A 20,424-nucleotide genomic window follows, 5' to 3' on the forward strand; every position below is an offset into this window, starting at 1 on the left:
CTGAGCTCCCCAGGCACCCCAAAAGCCAGCATGTTTGCTTCTCCCTTCCTCCTCTCTTTAGGACTGCTCTGGTTTCCATGGACTCCTCTGCCCACTGTCTCCAGAATGCAAACACAACGCTCATCTCCCCTGGAAGAACGACCCCTTCTCCCTCTGCCCAGATCTTAGCCATCTACCCAAGCTGCCTGGTGAGTCCCAGCCCCTCTGGGAAGCCTTCCCCGACTTAAAGCACTTCTGGTAGAGAGAATTCTGGGAGCCCATTAGGCTGCAGCATCCGTCCTGCTATTTCCAGTTCGGTGAGAGGCCCGCGGAAGGCCTGGCACCCTCGGGGGAAGCTCCTGCGGAGGAGGGTGAGGTGGCCCCCAGGCTCTCAATTCTGACCGCTAACATGCTATACCCTAAGGCTGGTCTAAAGCCCAACCTGAGTGCCTCCTCTCTTCTGACCTTAGACTTGAAATAGTGAAGCATTTTTATTTGTACTGTCCCTCTGCAAAAAGGAAGGTCATCTTTCTGCCACCTGGTCTGATCAAGGTTGTCAAGAGGCAATCTCTGACAAGAAGTAGGCCACAAAAACCTTTCTTTTGAAGAATGCAAGCAGTGCTTTACAGGTCCTTAGCTTAAAAGAGGAGGGGAAGGTACCAGCAGAGGCTGAATGCCATCAGTCATTCATTCAGCAAACACTTAGTGGGCACCTCCCGCTGGCAGGTGTTGTGGACACAGCAGAGGAGGAGACAGGTATTCCAGTTCCCTGTAAGTGCCGGCCAACCCACGCCTTTCACCTGCTCTGTCGGAGGGCAAGGGGAAGCCTGAGGTGAAAATTTGGGTTCATAGAAAGGTTTGTTTCTAGCCCATCCAGTAATGCACACCTCAGAGGCACAGTAGTTTGGCCCCAGACCACCACAATCAAGGGACTATCACAATAAAACAAGTCAAATGGATGTTTTGGTTTCCCAGTGCACATAACACTTATGTCCACACTGTACTATAATCTATTAAATGTGCAACAGTGTTATGTCTTAAAAAAACAATGAATCCCTCAATTTAAAAAATACTTTATTGCTAACCATCATCCGAGCTTTCAGCGAGCTGCAACCTTTTTGCTGCTGGAGGGTCTTGCCTTGACGCAGACTGCTGCTGACTGATCAGGGTCCTGGTTGCTGAAGGTTGGGGTGTCTGTGGCAGTTTCTCAAAACAAGAGAATGAATTTGCCGCCTCTTCCTTTCCCAAATGATTTCTCTGTGGCACGTGATGAGTGTGACAGCATTCTACCCACAGTACAACTTCTTTCAAAATTGGAGTCAGTCCCTTCAAACCCTGCCGCTCTTTGTGAACTACGTTTATGCCATAGTCTAAATCCTTGTTGTCATTCCAACCATCTTCACAGCATCTTCATCAGGAGCAGAGTCCATCTCGAGAAACCACTTTCTTTGCTCCTCCGTAGGAAGCGCTCCTCATCCGTTCAAGTTTGATCCTGAGATCGCAGCCATTCAGCCCCTGATCGTAGTCCTCTTGCTGTTTCCACCCCATCTGCAGTGACTTCTCCACGGAGTCTTGAACCCCTCAAAGTCCTGCATGAGGGCTGGAACCCACTTCTCCCAAACTCCTGTTAATATTGATATTTTGACCTCTTCCCATGAGCCACGGGAAGAAACATTTTCGTAAGGACATCCAGAATGGTGAATCGTTTCCGGAAGATTTTCAATTTACGCTGCATCAGAAGAGTCACCATTTATGGCGTCTACGGCCTTATATTTTTTAAGATATGTGTTTCTTAAATAGTAAGACTAAAAAGTCAAAATCAGAAATTACTCCTTGCTCCACGGGCTGCAGAATGGATGTTGCATCAGCAGGCATGAAAACAACATTCATCTTGCTATACATCAGGACACCGGGTTGGAGCAGTCAGTGAGGAGTGGCATCACACAGGCGTCACACAGGGTCAGGGGAGCCAGGCCCACAGGGGTCCAAGCTAGGGACAGCATGACAGGATCAGATCCACATCACAGGAAGGCCTGTCACTGGTCTCACGAGGAGGCACTGGGGCAAGACTGGCATTAGGGAGACCATTCAAGTGTCTGCCTGCCAGGTAACCTATGGAAGACCCAAACTAAGCCAGTGACCCTAAAGAATGATCTGGGAAACATTCAGGGGTGATTTCACGACCAACTGTATGGGGAAGATGACGGCAGGGGATACACAGAGCCCTTGGGAATTTCAGGAAAAGGGCACGGTGAGAAACTCCTGTAGGGAATGGTCTCCACATAGAGGTGCACCGCCACACAGAGGCGAAGGGACGGGCTGTGCAGGGAGGGGTAGAGAAGGGTGTCAGAGCCCGTGAGCTCCACACCTAAAGGTGGAAGGAAGGACTGCTTTCCCTAAAACTAAATATTTGATCATACTAATTTAATTCTACCTATTAAATTAAACTTAATTTTCTTTACTGAATTCTAAGGCACAAAATATTAAAATATTGAGGCATTTAATCGTACGCTATTTTGTTGGAACATAGTCTACAACCTTAAATAGAGCTCTCAAGACGCCTAAGAATCTGGGAAATGGGCTCTTCTTACATGAGTAAAACTGCCTACATTTCATCAACGTAACAAATAAAACCAACCTACGAGAGATGGAAGAGAACTGAAAAGAAAACCAAGGTCCCCCCACCGACTGACCCCATTTCCTACGGTGTGAGTGACCACACCCTCCAAATGGCCACCAAGGGGCCCCATAGGCCTTGTGCCCAGGCTCGTGAGGGGTCAGCAGTAGCCGGGTGGGAGTCTTGGGCTCTCAGGCCCAGGAGTTCGTTCTGTTCTTACCTGTACACAATTCTTTCTTTCTGTAAGTCCTCCAAGCCACAGCACAGTTCGGCCGCATAGAAGATCGCTCTCTGCTCATCAAAGCCAGGGCTGCCCAGGTTGTAAATGTGATACTTTAAGTCCCCTCCATTCATAATGGTCAGCACCAAGTACAAGGAGTCTTTGGTCTCATAAGTATAAGACAAACTAACCTAAGGACAACAGCAACATAAAAAACAAAGCACAAAAACCTGCGCATTCATTGGTGATTTACTCTATTTGCTAACATTATTCAAATAACCCATGTTAGACTTATAATTAGAAAACCCAAATACTATACGCTTCAGGAAAATGCCTATCATGCATCTGGCGCTTCTCAGGCATGTACCTATCAAGGACTTTGCAACAGTTCTGTACTTCAAGGACAGAACCTTCTGTGGCTAAGTGGGTAGGTGGCAAAACTTCAAAGACACTTGGGACCATGATTTATCAAAGCTATGCTCTCTGATCGTTGAGCACTGATAGTCCATACTTGTAGAACACCCACGTTTAGCATACAAGTTAAAGACACTCTCCACAGCAGTGCAAGAGGGGTCTTGCTGCTACACATCCTTCCAACATTTTGTGCCGTCAGTCAGTGCTGGTGGAGGCATAGTTGTCTCTTATTGTGGTTTTAATGTGCATTTCTCTGTACATACAAATAAAGGAGACACTTCTCATAGTTTTTCATATACTTATCCATTTGGAACCTCTTGTGTGAAGTACCTATCCAAGTTTTTTGCCCACTTCTCTGTTGGTATGTAGGTCAATTTGCGTGTGCGCATGCACACACACACACACACACACACACACACACACACCCTGCTGGGATTTTGATTAGGACTGCATTTAATTCATTTAATCTATATATCAATTTGGGAGAAGCAATATCTTTATATGTTGATTCATATGAATGTTCTGACCCATGAACATTATTTGGTCTTCTTCAATTTCTTGTAATAGCATTTCTAGCTCTCAGTTTAGAAGTCTTGCATATTTTCATTAAATTTTTGCCTAGATTTTGATATTTACTGATGCTATTATAAATGGTATCAATTAAATTTTTTTTTATTTTCTAACTATTTGTGGTTGGATAGATACACAATAAGTTATATAGAAAGTGTTAGGCTTTCATCATACATAATCATATCGTGGGCCAGTCAGGGTGGTTAGTGGGAAGCAGGAGGAAATGAGTGACAGGTACAGGTCAGGTTCCACTGATCAACTGTAAGCAGGGAGTAAAAAATGTTACTTTATATCTAAAGGAACTAGAAAAAGAACAAAGCTCAAAGTTGGTAGAAGGAAGAAAATAATAAATATCAGAGTGGAAATAAATGAAATAGAGAGTTAAAAAAAAACAATAGAAAAGATCAATGAAACTAAAACTTGGTTCTTTGAAAAAACAAAATCAATAAACTTCTAGCCAAACTTGTCAGTAATAAACAAATACATTAACTTTTTTAAACTCAGAAATGAAAGAGAAGTTACAACTGACACCACAGAAATACAAAGAATCATAAAAGATTAATATGAATAATTACACACCAACGTATTGGGCAGCCTAGAAGAAATGGATAAGTTCCCAGAAACCCAACTTTTCAGGACTGAATCACACAAAAATAGAAAATATGAACAGACCAATTACAAGCATTGAAATTGAAGCAGTAATTTAAAAACTCCTATAAAAAGCAAAAAGTCCAGGATCACATGGCTTCATAGGTGAATTCTACCAAACATTTAAAGAAGACTTAGTACCTATTCTCAAATTTTTCCAAAAATTGAAGGGGAATGAAGATCTCCAAATTCATTTTACAAGGCCAGAATCACTCTGATTCTGATACCAGATAAAAACACCCTGAAACCAGATAAAAACACTACAAAAGAGAGAGAGAGAGAGAGAGAGAGAGAGAGAGAGAGAGAGAAAATTACAGGCCAATAACCCTGATGAACATAGATGTAAAAATCCTCAACAAAATATTACTAAACCAAACTCAACAACACATGAAAAGGATCATACATCACAATTGAGTGGGATTTATTCCAGGGATGCAAGGATGGTTCAATACCCACGAATACATCAAGGTGATACACCACATTAACAAAATGAAGGATAAGTATCATATGATTATCTCAATAGATGCAGAAAAAACATTTGACAAAATTCAATATCTATTTATGATTTAAAAAACTCTCAATAAAGTGGGTATAGAAGGAACATACCTTAACATAATAAAGGCCATATATGACAAACCCACAGCTAATACTATATTCAATGATAAAAAGCTGAAAGCTTTTCTTCTAATATCAGGAACAAGACAGAGATACCCACTCTTATCACTTTTATCAACATAGTACTGGAAGTCCTAGCCATAGCAATTAGGCAAGAAAAAGAAATAAAAGGCACTCAAATTGGAAGAAGTAAAAGTCACTATTTGCAGACGACATGATAGTACACATTGAAAACCTTACAGACTTCACCAAAAAGCTATTAGAACTAATCAATGGTATCAGTAACATCAGAGAGTACAAAATTAACATACAGAAACAGGTTGCAGTTTTATACACTAATAATAAGATATCAGAAACAGAAACTAAGAAAACCATCCCATTTACAGTTTTATCAAAAGAATAAGATACCTAGGAATAAATTTAACCAAGGAGGTGAAAGACCTGTACTCTCAAAACTATAAGGCATTGATGAAACAAACTGAAGACAAAAATAAGTGGAAAGATATTTCATCCTTATGGATTAGAAGAATTAATATTGTTCAAATGCCCACAGTACCCAAAACAATCTACAGATTCAATGCAATCCCTATCAAAATACCAATAGTTCTGGGCTGCTTGTGTGGCTCAGTCAATTAAGCATCTGACTCTCGATCCTGACTCAGGTCATGATCTTATGGTTCATGGGTTTGAGCCCCACTTTGGGCTCTGCACTGACAGCATGAGGCCTGCTTGGGATTCTCTCTCTCTCTCTCTGTCCCTCTCCCACTCACACACTCACTTGCTCTCTCTCTCTCTCATTCTCTCTCTCAAAATAAACATTAAAGAAATACCAATAGCTCTTTTCACAGAACTAGAACAAACAATCCTAAAATTTGTATGAAACAACACAAGACTCTGAAAAGGCAAAACAATCTTGAGAAAGAAGAACAAAGCTGGAGGCATCATGCTCCCTGATTTCAAACTATACTGCAAAGCTGTAGTAATCAAAAGAGTACGGTATTGGCATAAAAACAGACACATAGATCAGTGGAATAGAATAGAGAGCCCAGAGATAAACACATGCATATAAGGTCAATTAATTTATGACAAAGGAGGCAAGAATATACAACCAGGAAAAGACAGCCTGTTCAATAAATAGTGTTGGAAAAACTGGACAGCTACATGCAGAAGAATAAAGCTGGCCACTACATTTTACCATACACGAAAATTAACTCAAAATGGATTAAAGACTTGAGGGGTGCCTGGGTGGCTCAGTTGGTTAAGAGTCTGACTCTTGATTTTGGCTCAGGTCATGATCTCAACAGTTCATGGGATCGAGCCCCACATCAGGCTCTGTGCTGACAGCACAGAGCCTGCTTGGGATTCTCTCTCTCCCTCTGTCTCTGCCCTTCCCCTGCTCACATGCATGGGCCTTTTCTCCCTCTCTATCTCCCCTGACCCCCCGTCTCTCTAAAAACTAAATATAAATAAACATTAAAAAAAATAAAATGCTTAAAAATGGATTAAAGACTTGAATGTAAGAACCAAAACCACAGAACCCCTAGAAGAAACCACAGGAAGTAAGCTCTTTGGCATCAGTCTTAGGAATGTTTTTTCAAACCAGTCTCCTGAGTAACAAAAGCTAAAATAAACAATGGGATTATAGTAAACTAAAAAGCTTTTGCACAGCAAAGGAAACCATCAACAAAACAAAAAGGCAACCTACTGAATGGAAGATATTTACAAATCATATATCAGATAAGGAGATAATATCAAAATATATTTTCTAAATTATGCAAATATGTTAAAAAAAAACCTGATGAGAAAATGAGCAGAGAACTTGAACAGATATTTTTGTGGGTTTTTTGTTTATTTATGTTGAGAGAGACAGATACAGTGTGAGCAGGGGAGGGGCAGAGAGAGAGAGGGAGGGAGAGAGGGAGAGAGAGAGAGAGAGAGAGAGAGAGAGAGAGAGAGAGAGAGAATCCCAAGCAGGCTCTGCACTGCCGACACAGAGCCTGACACAGGGCTCGAACTTATGAAACCATAAGGTCATGACCTGAGCTGAAACTGAGAGTCAGACGCTTAACTGATTGAGCCACGCAGGAACCCCAGATATTTTTCCAAATGTACATACATACATATACATACAGAGGGCTACCAGGCACATAAAAAGATGCTCATCATCACTAACCATTAGGGAAATGCACATCAAAACCACCACGAGATAGCATTTCACACCTATCAGTATGACTAGAATCAAAAAGACAAGAAACAAGGGTTGGTGAAGATGTGCAGAAAAAGGAACAACTTGTACAACTGTTGGTGGAAATGTAAGTTGGTGCAGCCACTGTGCAAAACAGTATGGAGATTCCTCAAAAAATTAAGAATAGAAACACCATGTGATCCAGCAATTCCACTTCTAGGTATTTATCTGGAGAAAATGAAAACACCAATCCAAAGAGGTATCTGCACCCTTCTGTTGACTGTGGCATTAGTTATAATAGCCAAGATATGGAAGCAACCTAAGCAGCCACTGATAGATGACAAATGGATAAAGATGATGTGATGTGTATACAGGAGAATGAATATTGCTCAGCCATAAGAAAGAATGGAATCTTGCCATTTGTAGCAACGTGGATGGACCTAGAAAGGACAATGCTAAGCAAAACAAGTCAGTCAGAGAAAGACACCGCATGGTTTCACTCATATGTGGAATCTAAAAAGCAAAACACACTCACAACAAAACAAAACGGAAACAAAAAAACAGAAGCCGACTCCAACACTAAACAGGCTTGTTACAAGAGTAGGGAGGGGTTGGGGGTCAGAAAATAGGGGAAGTGGATTAAGAGGTACTAACTTCCGGTTATAGAGCAAATAAGTCAAGGAGATGTGATGTACAGCGTAGGGAATACAGTCAATATTTGTAACTTTTTAATAACTTGTAATAACTTTGATATGGCAACTAGGCTTATCATGAGACTCATTTCACAATGTAGAAAAATATCAAACCACTATGATGTGCACTTGAAACTGATAGGATATTATTATGTCAATTACCCTTCAGTTGGGGAAAAAAAGGATGAAGGAAGTTACTTCCAGGTTCCTTGGGAGAGGCCAAGAATATAGAAACTAAAATATTTCATTTTAATAGAATAAACCACAGATACCGTTCATGTTCCTTTCATAAAGCTAGATTATGGATTTCCATGTTTCAAGGTAGTTAGACAAATATATTTAAAGAAACTCCCAGATGAGCTGATTTTATGAAAGATTTTCGTGTCATGGGTGCAGAAGTGACCTATCATACTCGGAGACAAGTGTACATGATGGCTGTGCAGGCCCCTGTTCTGGAACATTTGTTCCCTACCACAAATCAGCCAACCTCAGTACTGAGACATGAATGACCGGGACGAAGTAAGTGTAACACTACAAATTCTTTCATAAAGTACCTTCCTCTCCCCGCTTCAGGCAGACCCTCCTGTTGCCGTAGATGCTACGGGAGATAGGTGATGGGGTGAAGAAGTCAGGTTTGGCGATGAAAACCACACCACCTCATGCACAGCCTAGGGCCTGGAAGGGTCCCAAGGTTCACCCTAGCCCCACAAGTCCAATCCTTGCCTGAAACAGTGAAGGTGGAATTTGAGGCTCCATACAGTTGGAATGTGCTGATAGAGGACCAGTAATACATTCGCCAAGTGTCAGAAAGAGGCCACTGAGAAGACAAGGACCAGAGGCAGTGCCTTTCAGGACTAGGAGTCAGAGTGGCTGAAAGGCCAGAGGGTAAGGCTGTCTGCCCCGCAGGGAGAGGAGGGCCCTCACTGGTTAAGAGCACACTGCTGGGTGTGGAGAGGAACCACAGGTCAGGCAGTGGTGGACAGCCACAGATTTACAGCAGGTCGGAAGGTGGAAGTGGGATCCCCACTCATTTATGTTTGTGCCCAGTAAGAAGTGAATTGGAAAGAAGAGGGCTGCCACTAAGATGAAAGAGGCTGTCCCTGGCACGTTCCCAGCTTCCCAGCACATGCTGAGCCTGGAAGCGCGGGCGAGCCCTGGCTGCAGAGTTTTCGAGCCGGGGACGGAGAGTAGGCGAGCCCAGGCTGGAAAGTGGGCGCGCCGCAGGGTGGAGAGTGGGCGAACCCCAGGGTGGAGAGTGGGCGAGTCCAGCAGCAGGTGCTCTCAGGAAGGTGGGACTCAGGACACCGAGTACAGGGAAGACTAAGGCAAGATACTTACTACAAATCTGCTATTCACTTTTTCCAGCATCCTCTTCTCATTTAGAGCCATTGCTTCACCTTTCCTCCTCTTTATTCTTTTCTTTGCTAGCTTCTTACAGGCGTACATTTTTCCTGTAGCTCGCACTTGACAGGCACAGACCTAGTCCAAAAGAAGAAACCACAAGCTCTGTACGTACCTGACGTCTCTAGGCTGCCAACCACCAACACCACCACCAAACCCTGTCCTGTCCATGTCAATTCCTCCGGCCCAGAGCATGTGATGGGCCAAGGCCACTCCACTCACGGACACGTGAGGGCTTAGAGCGGGCTCCTCCCTCCTCCCCCAGCTTCCTCAGACACAACCCAGTGAGCGGAGCGGGAGGCTGTGCTCCTGGAACTCGGGCGGGGGGGCGGGGGGGGGGGGGCGCGGCTACAAGGGACTCCTCATGTGTGATCGCGGCAGCCACTTGACTCAAGGGTCTTCCTGGGTCTTTCAGTTTTCTTGCAAGAGCAACACCTTTTGAAACTAAATACATTCATCTTTCTTTTCTTTTTAAATGTTTATTTTTGAGAGAGAGAGGGAGACAGAGCATGAGCAGGGGACAGGCAGAGAGAGAGGGAGAGGCAGAATCCAAAGCAGGCTCATAGAATTCATAGAATTCATAACGTTTAACACATTGATTCTACTTAGTTGTAAAATAATATCTATATGCTACTTAACCTTACATTATGAGAAAATGTCCAAAATTACAAAAGTGGAGAGGAGGGAATAATAAGCTCCCATGTGCCTGACCCCCAGCCTCTGGCTATCAGCTCAGGGTTACCCTGTTTCCTCAGACTCCCACCCCCTATACACACACACACACACACACACACACATACACACCCTCCACACCAACACTCCAAAGACACATACACACACCCCCACCCCACCCCCACTGCAGACCCACACACACACCCTCTACACCACATCCACACCCATTCCACACCAGACACACACGCCCACACCACAGACACATACCCACACCCTGTACACACTTACTCCGCAACCACACACACACATATACACATGTACACACACCACACACACCTACTGCACACCATAGACGCATATGTGCCCCCAGGCATGTAACACAGGCACATGCTACACATATACAAACACAATTACCTTATAAGCAAATATAAGACACATCATTTTAATCCATCAATAAAATGATTTTGATAATAAAATATAAAGTTCATTGTGGAAAATACAGAAAGTATTAATAAGGACAAAACTCAATAAGGATAAAAACTCGTTGAAGTTCCAAGATGACTCTGATTCACATTTGCTGTATAGGGTCCTGAGTTCTCCTCAGTTTTGGCAGGGGGAACCGGCCTTATATTATAGAATAGGTAATATTTTATACTGTTTTCATCTTACAGTGGGACTCTCTTCTCATCATTAAATGTTCTCCCAATATATGAATACTCCAAACCTTATATAATCATTAAGACACGGCACACAAACCATGGCATATCTCTCCATCGTTAACTTACGATAATTCTTTAGAGTGAAACTGCCAAGTCAAAGGGAGAGAAGGAAGAGGTAAGCGTGCCAGGCCCTGCACTATGGCTGGAGACGAGCACTCATTTGCCGCTCACAACAACCCAGGGAAGCAGGGATCATCTCCCTCTTCAGGGTAAGAAGGGGACGGTGGGCCCAAGATCACACAGCTGGAAGCGGTGGAACGGGAACTCCCCTCCAGTCTGCCCGTCTCTCACAGATACGCTCTCTCCACAGCTCTCTGCTGTCTCTACAACCGTGCTCGCAAAGACGCTACCAATTCTCTTTCTCCCGTTCTGCCCCAGAGCCCTACAGATCCATTTTGGAGGACTTCAAGCAGAAATGAAAGTACTGTAGTTGACGAGATAAGACCAAAATGTTTGTCCTTTCAAGCCCACCGGAAGAAGTATTAGCATTTGGAAAAAGTAAATACACCATTGGAATCTGGATTTAAATGGCGCCGAGGCAGGGCATCTGGGTGCCTCAGTCGGCTGAGTGTCTGACTTGATTTCATCTCAGGTCGTGGTCCCAGGGTCATGGGATGGAGCCCCACATCAGCTTGGGATTCTTTCTCTTTCTTCCTTTGCCCCCCCTCCCCCTCCCCCTCCTTCTCCTCCTCCTCCTCCTCCTCCTTCTCTCTCTCTCTCTATCTCAAATAAAAGAGGCACTGAGGCTGTCTGCATTAGGGTCACAGTCTCCCTCTGACAGGTATTCAGAATAGAAACAGATATTCACTCCGCTGCGCTCAGACTTGATGTAACAAATGGCACATTCAGAACCAGTCTGTGAAAAACCACAACGTTTTTTTCATCCACACAATCTTTTGTTTGGAAACACAAGTAAATGTGTTAAAAAGTAATCTATAAATATCATAAATACACCAAGTCTTCCACAACAGTTAAAAGCTGCAAACATGTTATCACTGAGTCCATTTTTAAATGTACACATGGCTACAGTTAGAACTACATTCTGTCGTAAACACAAGATCCATGTGCTTGAAATGCCTTTCCGTCTGTTCTCCGACAAAATCTGAGTTTTATACTTGGAGATCACGAAAGGCAGAATAGCATGAATTAAACAGAGCAAATTTTCCTGCTCTAGGACGTACGGAAAGATAGAGTGGATTTCTTACAGAAATATCTATCCCGAAAGGGTGACAGCAAACATTTTTGGTTGAGATCACTCAAAATACTCTAAAAGGTCTCCAGAACCGTATCAGAGGGTCGGTACCATGGATTCGCCTGACGTAATGGCTACGAGGACCAGTTTCTTACCACGTCCAACTACAGGTCTTACTTGCAGCACAAGGCCTGGAGGCCAGCTTCCTAATTCACGTTAAGGCAATTCTGGTACGCTTTTGATTGGAATTTGGGAGTGTGCAGGATTTAAATCACGAGTGGCCAGCGTGACTTGCTTCTGACTAAACACACAGCTCCTGGCTCTGGGCAGTTGTAAATGCCTGAGCTGAATATGACCACTCCAGACCAGTAGCGAGGCCATTAACACCTCTTTAAGTTACCGAAACAGAACTGCATGTGATTCTGTGTCCACCTCCCACAATAGTCTCTATCTGGGAGAGCCATTACATTTAGACCATGTCTCATGAATTTGTGGACAGTTTCCTCAGGATTTCCCCAAATTTAGATGTTGTGTAGTATCTTTTGATGTAGGTGTGGGGGCACATATACACATCCAAACAGAGTTGAGATAAATAAGCCTATTTAATAATATACCCTGTACTAAGTGAGCTTTTAGGCTAGTCCTAAATTATGGAAATAGAGTAACAGAAAGTCCACAATACGGAAACAGAATCATCTTTTCAGTCGGGACAAACTGAGCTTGAACATCGGACAATCAAACACAGGAAAACAGCTTCCATAAGAAACATGAAGTGAAGAAAAAATCACAATGATAGCACATTTCTTTCCACATCTCCGAATTTTTTAAAAGCATGTAGCAAAGCACCTTTTGTTCGAAGTTCAATCTCAACTCACATGGTTGGCTAAAATTATTCCCAAAACACACGGTGAGGGAATAAAGGTATTGGTAAAGTTGAAGCACGTCTTTTCGTTCCCTTGCTATCTTACTTTTCTAGAAGTATTGCTTATGGTTAGTCACACATTACTTACCTCCCCAAATCCGCCTTTTCCTAGAACTCTGTAATGTCTAAACGTGTCCTTTGTTATTGGTTGCCTAATTAATTAAAAAAACAAAAAGCTTCAGGTCTCACATCACATTGTTATTTTAAAACAGAAAAGCCTACCTAGCTCTTGTCCTGCTTTATTTATGAAAGCATGCTGTTCAAAGCAAGGGCCTGGGGCACGGTGCCTGTGCTCAGGGACTCCGTCCCCTCTGCTGACACAGCTCTCTGCACTAAGAGGCAGATGCGCACGTCAACACTGAAGATTTACCGGATACACTGAAGATACATATGGAACAGTCCCAGTATCCTTGCTAATTAAAGACAGGTCAGCAACTAGTCCGCACTATGAAATACTTATGAAATACTTATCGGGCCGGTCAGAAAGCTGCAGAGGAAAATGATAGATCTACAGTGCACTATCCTTTGGGAAAAGAACCTCAGAGGACATGTTCATCCTCAACGTCTCGAAAGAAATGTACATGAAGTAGAACTGGAAATTTAAACAATCAATCGAAACAACAGTGACACTGGTGGCAGCTAACACTTCTTGAACACTTACTTTGTACACCAAGCACTGCTGAGTATCTTACACACATTTTTCAGGTGGCCTCAGCAGCCCCGTGGGGTAGATTATAGAATTACCTCTATTTTACAGAACAAGGACCCGATGCTCATGAAGGTCAGGTCTTTTGACTGAGCCCACGTGGCTTATACAAAGCTGAGCAGGGCTCGGACCACAAGACTGAACCAGTGTGCACTGGTTTATACTTCTGTGAATCCAGGATACGTTTTATTTTCTAACTACTATACCCACAGGGCTAACTGGCCATTTTATTTTATTTTATTCTATTATTATTTTTTTTGTTGTTGTTTATTTTTGACAGAGAGAGAGAGAGAGAGAGAGTGCAAGTGTGAGCTGGGGAGGGGCAGAGAGAGAGGGAGACAGAATCTGAAGCAGGCTCCAGGCTCTGAGCTGTCAGCACAGAGCCCGACGTGCGGCTCGAACCCACCAACCGTGAGATCGTGACCTGGGCCAAAGTCGTATGCTTAACCAACTGAGCCACCCAGGCATAACTGGCCATTTTAAAAAGACAGAACAGAGTCAACTAAATCAGAAGAAATTATATAACACATATTAATAATTTCTGTATAAAAATATCATATACAGCCCAAGATTTCTAATAGTATTTTGACAGATGGGAAAGTATACATCTATCAGTACACGTTCTGAGAAGTTACTACTTGTTTTTGTTGAATTCTAAATTAGAACATACCTTTCCAGCCACTTCCACTGTAGAAATCGAGAAAAATATGAACTTTCTTGATATTCTTCAAATGGTTCTCCACTTAAATAGTTATGAACAAATCTAGAAAAAGATTTTATATAATTCTATACATCCGCTGCATTACAGCAAGAAAACAGCTGCGTTCAGTGCAGTCATGAACACTGGATATGGGAAGTCAATCGTTATACACAATTGAATATATTGAGTTTTGCAAGTATAGAATTCCACACTAGTTTCTAATGTTATCACTAAAAATATGAAGGCAAGAATTCAGAAGAAATGAAATTGGTTTACCCTCCCAAAGTCAAAGGTTCTTTTTATGTATATGTACTCAAGGTGTGTGTGTGTGTGTGTGTGTGTGTGTGTGTGTGTGCGTGCGTGTGAGTGTGTGCATGTGTGTGTGTGCAGGAGTGCACACGTGTGCATACACCCAAACATGTATTTCAGCAGGGAATGTAAACATTTTGTATATAAGATTAGAATGAATACCTAAATGATAATAGTCATATGACAGAAAATGTTAATATGTGACACCACCTTTTTTAAACATTGAAACTAAAGCATCCAATGAATTATTTTATGCTATACACTTCCTGAATTTTTGTGCAATTAGTCATGCTTCTAAAGTTTTATTTACAATTTTATTACAGAAGTAATAATTTTTTTTTTAATTTGAGATAGAGAGAGCACAAGTGGGGAGAGGGGCAGAGGGAGAGGGAGAAAGAGAATCTTAAGCAGGCTCCACACTTGGTGTGGAGCCCTATAGGGGACTCAACCCCACAACCCTTGGAACATTACCTGAGCTAAAACCAAGAGTCGGACACTCACCCAATTGAGCCACCCAGATGCCCCAAAGTAATAAAATTCTTATTTGGAGAGTCAATAAGGGACAGAATGTAGTCTGTCATTTAAAATTGTTTTCCATGTTTATTTATTTTTGAGAGACAGAGCGTGAGCAAGGGAGGGGCAGAGAGAGAGGGAGACACAGAATCGGAAGCAGGCTCCAGGCTCCAAGCTGTCAGCACAGAGCCCGCCGCGGGGTTTCAAGTTGCAGACCGTGAGACCATGACCTGAGCCGAAGTCAAACACTTAACTGACTGAGCCACCCAGGAGCCCCCATAGTCTGTCATTTAAAACAGCTCATTAGTCAGTAAGCATCTAACGACTAGATTGTCAGCAGTGTGCAAGACACTGGAGGGACAATTTTAGATTAGGCGTACCCTGAAGAATCTGGCCACTCAAACAGGGAGACTGGTAAGATAGCGTGCCATGAGGAGAAGAGTGCCACCAGAGTTGTTACAGCCGTGCCTGGTGTGCTCGGAACACCTCTCCTGGGAAAGGAGGTGTAGGGAGACTTTGTGAAGGTGGCGTCTGAGCTGAACAGGAGTCACCCCGAGGAAGGGAGAAGGGAGGGTCTCCCAAGCAAAGGCAGAACTCCGAATGGGAAAAGATCATAGTCGTCATGGGGAATTGCTAGCAGGCCAGTAACTGAAGGGGCTCCAGCATTTTTACTGGTCGTTAGAGTTGAGCAATCAGGGGCGCCTGCGTGGCTCAGTCGGTTGAAGGTCTGACTCCTGACTTCAGCTCAGGTCACGATCTTACAGTCATGGGATCAAGCCCCACACGGGGCTCCATGCTGAGTGTGGAGCCTGCTTGGGATTCCCTCTCTCTCCCCCTGCCTCTCTCCACGGCTGGCGTGTGTTCTCTCTAAAAGAAAAAAAAAACCTGAGGAAGCCACTTGATTTCACTTCATTTTGTAAAAGGAAGTTATTCACAAGCTCTTGGACTCATTAGTGTTACAGCACAGTGATTCTCAAAATGTGTTCTGAGGATCTCTGTGGATTCTGAGACCTTGTCAGTCGGGGGCGGGCGGGCGGTTGTTAATAAGGAAACTATACTTGTACTATACTTGTTATAATGCTAAGACATCATGTACCTTTTAAAAACTTCATTTTCAGGGGCACCTGGGTGGCTCAGTCAGTTAAGCGTCCAACCTTGGCTCAGGTCATGATCTCACACTTTGGGAGTTCGAGCCCCATATTGAGCTCATTGCTGTCAGCACACAGTGAGCTTCGGATCCTCTGTCCCCCTGTCTCCCTGCCCCTTCCCCACTGGTTCTCTCTCTCTCTCAAAATAAATAAATACACGTGAAAAAAAAAAAACATCTCATTTCCACAGAGCGTTTTCCAGAAGCATAAGACATAGGATATCATTGCTCTGATGGCTAGGAGAATGCTTGTGTCTTTTTATTTTTAAAAACATAAGCCACATATACATAAGTCTTTAATAGTGTAATGGCGTCAGGAGACGGGGAAGTTCGAAACGGCTGCTGTAGACAACCTTAGACCTGAGCGCTGTTCTGGAGGCTATGAAGATCGCCTCCACATTTCCTAGTGTCCCCAACCTGGTCCAGCTCCCTCGGCCTCCCCCTCAGCCTTTAGGTGCAGTCTTTGTGGACACTCTTCTCTTGGTCACAGACTAGGAGAGGGCAGATCACTGGCAACCTGCCCTACACTGTGGGAGACTCAACAATGACAGAAACACATCTGGGTCCTAATCCCTGGAACCTGGGACTGTCACCTTACGTGGCAACAGGGACTCTGCAAATGTGACTGAGTTAAGGGGCTTGAGATGGGAAAACGATCCTGGATTATCTGGGGGGGCCCTAAATGCCATCACACGTGTCCTTGTAAAAGGGAGACTGAGGGAGATTTGGACACACAGAGTAAGAAAAGGCTATGTGAAGATGGAAGCAGAGAGAAACTTGAGAATGCTGTGCTGCTGGTTTTGAAGGTGGAGTAAGGGGCCATGAGCCAAGAAGCTGGAAAAAAACAAGAAAATGGATTCTCCCCAACATTCTCAAATGGATCAAGGCCCTGCTGACACCTTGATTTCTGCCCAGCGACACTGCTTTCAGACTTCTGGCCTCTAGAACTGCAAGAAAATAAATGTGTGTTGCTTTAGGCCACCAAGATTGTGGCAATTTGTTACAGCAGCAATTGGCAACTAATACCGACGTCTCGGTGACTCCACTCGGTTATAAGCTCCCTAGGAGTTCACTGTTGCTCATCATTTTATTCCTGGAAACTAGATCAATGACGGGCACATAGTATGTGCTTAAATAAGTGTCTTCCAAAAAATAAGTAATAAGTGAAGACTCTACAGTGTATATTTCCTTAGGGCATGTAAGAATGTAAACTCAAGTCAGCAGCATTTTATTCTGTTTTGTCCTCCACCATAACCTCAACCCAAAGAAGCAAACTATCATGACTTGGAATCCATCTCCCAAAAACTATGTTGAAGTCCTAACCTTGAACCTGTATACTGATCTTACCTGGAAATAGGGTCGTTGCAGATATAATTAGTTAAGATGAGGTCACCCTGGAGTAGGATGGGCCCTAGTCCAATATGACTGGTGCCCTTATTAGAAAAGGAGAAAACACAGGGACAAAAACCCAAGGGAAGAAGGCCACGTGACAGCAGAGATTGAAATGCGGCGGGTGCAGGCCCAAAACATCAGGACTCCTGGCCACCGCCAGAAACAAGAGGAGGTGAGGAAGAGCCCTCTCCTCAAGTCTGCAGAGAATACGACCCTGCAGAGAGTACGACTTCAGACTTGCAGCTTCCAGAACTGTGAGCATAAAGTTCTGTTGTCCGAAGCCTCCTAAGTTTGTGGGACTTTGTTATGGCAGCCTTGGGAAAAGGGCACAGTCCCTGACATAGAGTCGGCACTCAACAAGCACCTGTTGAATGAATGTAAGTGATACCCGAATGCTGCCTAACTGTACAAAGGACCAACGTGTCTCAGGCCAGATCACTCCAGAAACCATTCTTTCTTCCTATGTACAGAAGGATGCCAGATTTACTCAAAGTGCTCTGACTTAGAATTTTCCTGTCCACGTTGCAAACATCCAGAGAAAAGAAATTTTCAGCGAGTGCCGAGGTCTTTAAAAAACAACGTTTTATGCCAGTCTTTTCATCCGAGACACAAGCATTTTAGGAGGCTGAGCTGAGGGGCCAGGGGCCCACAAAACCTGTGCACACACTGGCTCTCCACAATGTGACCCATTTCAGTGTGTCATTTACATCTGTGTGATTATCACCCTTCGTTTAGCTCTACCTAGTGACAGTGACCATTTTCTTTTGGAAAGTGCTCCAATAAGAACTTGTCTCCTGCAGGGAGGCCCCTGGGAGCCCCCGTCTCAGTCTGTGTAGGGCCGGACAGGTGCTCACCTGGTGCACTCCTCAAAGATGTCCTTGGAGGGGTTCTCCTTCAGTCTCAACCTACATTCTTTCAAAACACGTGAAGGTATTTCTGGTAAAGGGGCTGCCGATTTCTTAGTACAGAACAAATCGAATGCATAACAATTAGTGCTTTCATAATTTACCAATTGTAAACAGAACGTAAAGCTTGCTGTAAAAAAAAAATTATAACATCAAGTGTATGAAATAACAAGCCAAAATGCCACCTTCACCCTGCACCCCAGTCCCGTTTTCCAGAGCTCACTGTGTTGTCCACCTTTTTAGATCTTTCCCTCTGCAAATAAAACCAGAAAGAAAAGCAAGGTTGTCAAGAGGCATCTGGACACCGTTTTCACAGCATTATTCACAACATCCAACCTTTCACATTTAAATATGACGTTAGCTGTGCCTTGTATATGACCTTCACCAGGCTGAGCAAGTTCCGTTCCGTTCCTAATTTGTTGAATACGTGCATTAGGAAGGAGTCTTTGGATTTTGTCACATGGTTTTTCTGCCTCTACTAAGATGATCGTGTGACAGGTTTTGTCCTTTATTAATATGCTCTATTATATTAATTGATTATCGGATGTTGAATCAACTTTGCATTCCTAGAATAAATCTCACTGGGCTTTGGTCACGATTCTTTAAAACTGTGAATCAAATGACTGAATTGTAATATTTGGGAATACTGAAAAGAAAACTAAGAAAAACTAAAAGTGAGAAAAAAGAAAGGCAAGAGTGAATATACACGGTCTTGCCTTACTTTTAGATGCCTTAAGAATTCTGCATTGCTGGAATTTGAATAAAGGAGTTCCCTTTTCAAGATGCAAAAAAGGATGCTTGTTGTTTTTAAAGAAAAGACAGGAAAAAGAAAATCTACAATAAGGATGTGACCCATTGTTATTTTTACGTAAAGCACAAGAATAGTTTCCCCAGTTGATGTTAAGGAAAAAAAAAAAAGCTTTCAAGTTACACCATCTTCAGGCGGCGTAAACACCCCTCCCTGAGCCACAGAGGCATGTGCACCCCTCGGCTCCCCTTCTATATTTGCTACATCCGTCAGGGTTCCTTTTAAATTCCGTGTTTTGGTGCACCTGGCTGGCTCAGTCAATACAGCATGCAACTCTCGACCTCAGGGTTGTAGATTTGAGCTCCACGGTGGGTGCAGAGATGACTTAAAAATAAAATCTTTAGAGCATCTGGGTGGCTCATTCAGTTAAGTATCTGACTTCGGCTCAGGTCATGATCTCGCGGTTTGTGAGTGCGAGCCCCGCTTAGGGTAAGCCCTGCCTCTCTCTCTCTCTCTCTCTTTCCCCCTCTCTCTCCCATTCTCTCTCTCTCTCTCTCTGCCCCTCACTCGCTTGCACCCTCTCTCTTTCTCAAAAAATAAAATAAAATATTTTAAAAATAAATACCTAAAGTCTTTCTTCTTGACAACCTCCCTTGCTATGTCAGTATTTCTTCAGGAAAGGGAAAGGGAAAAAAAGAGGTAACAAAAAGATAAAAGAACTTGATAGGTGTGAGGGAAAGATGGTGGCAGAGTAGGAGGCCCCTGGGCTTGCCTTGTCCCACAAATACAACTAGATAACTAAAGAAATACCCCAGGAGTCGATCTGAAAACTGGCAGAAAAAAACCCACAACTAGAGAAGAGGCCACATCAAAAAAGATAGAAATGTGGGGATGCGGCTTGGGAGAGAAACAAATCATGGCCATGATGGTGGGGAGGGAGTCGTGAAGAAGGAGGAGAGACAGACCAGCACACAGGGGAGCACATGGGGAAATCGAACCCCAATAGCAATTGCTTGGAAAGAGACAGGGCCCAAATTTCATGAGTTCTTGCAACCAGCGGGGCTTAAAGCCTGGAGTTTGAAAGGTCAGCATGCCTGGCGCTGGGACAGCTCAGAGGACATTGGGCTGCTCCTGGAGAAAAGGTAGGCAAACAGCCTG

The 20,424-nt window shown here is 43.5% G+C and overlaps 1 protein-coding gene across 4 annotated transcripts in view; it reads right to left on the reverse strand.

Moving 5' to 3' along the window:
• GRK4 (G protein-coupled receptor kinase 4) overlaps positions 1–20,424 on the reverse strand; it is a 93,848-nt gene that overhangs the window by 28,402 nt on the left and 45,022 nt on the right. For 3 of the 4 annotated variants that reach the window (XM_047847209.1, XM_047847211.1, XM_047847210.1), the window contains exons 5-9: positions 18,468–18,571; positions 14,223–14,315; positions 12,935–12,998; positions 9,279–9,419; positions 2,817–3,007 (exon numbers count right to left, since the gene is read on the reverse strand). In XM_047847209.1, the coding sequence (XP_047703165.1) occupies positions 2,817–3,007; positions 9,279–9,419; positions 12,935–12,998; positions 14,223–14,315; positions 18,468–18,571 (593 nt within the window). The remainder of the gene's footprint in view (positions 1–2,816; positions 3,008–9,278; positions 9,420–12,934; positions 12,999–14,222; positions 14,316–18,467; positions 18,572–20,424) is intronic. The other variant, XM_047847212.1, reaches the window with a different exon arrangement.

The sequence above is a fragment of the Prionailurus viverrinus genome, unplaced genomic scaffold (genome assembly GCF_022837055.1).
Source record: "Prionailurus viverrinus isolate Anna unplaced genomic scaffold, UM_Priviv_1.0 scaffold_45, whole genome shotgun sequence".
NCBI lineage: Eukaryota > Metazoa > Chordata > Mammalia > Carnivora > Felidae > Prionailurus > Prionailurus viverrinus.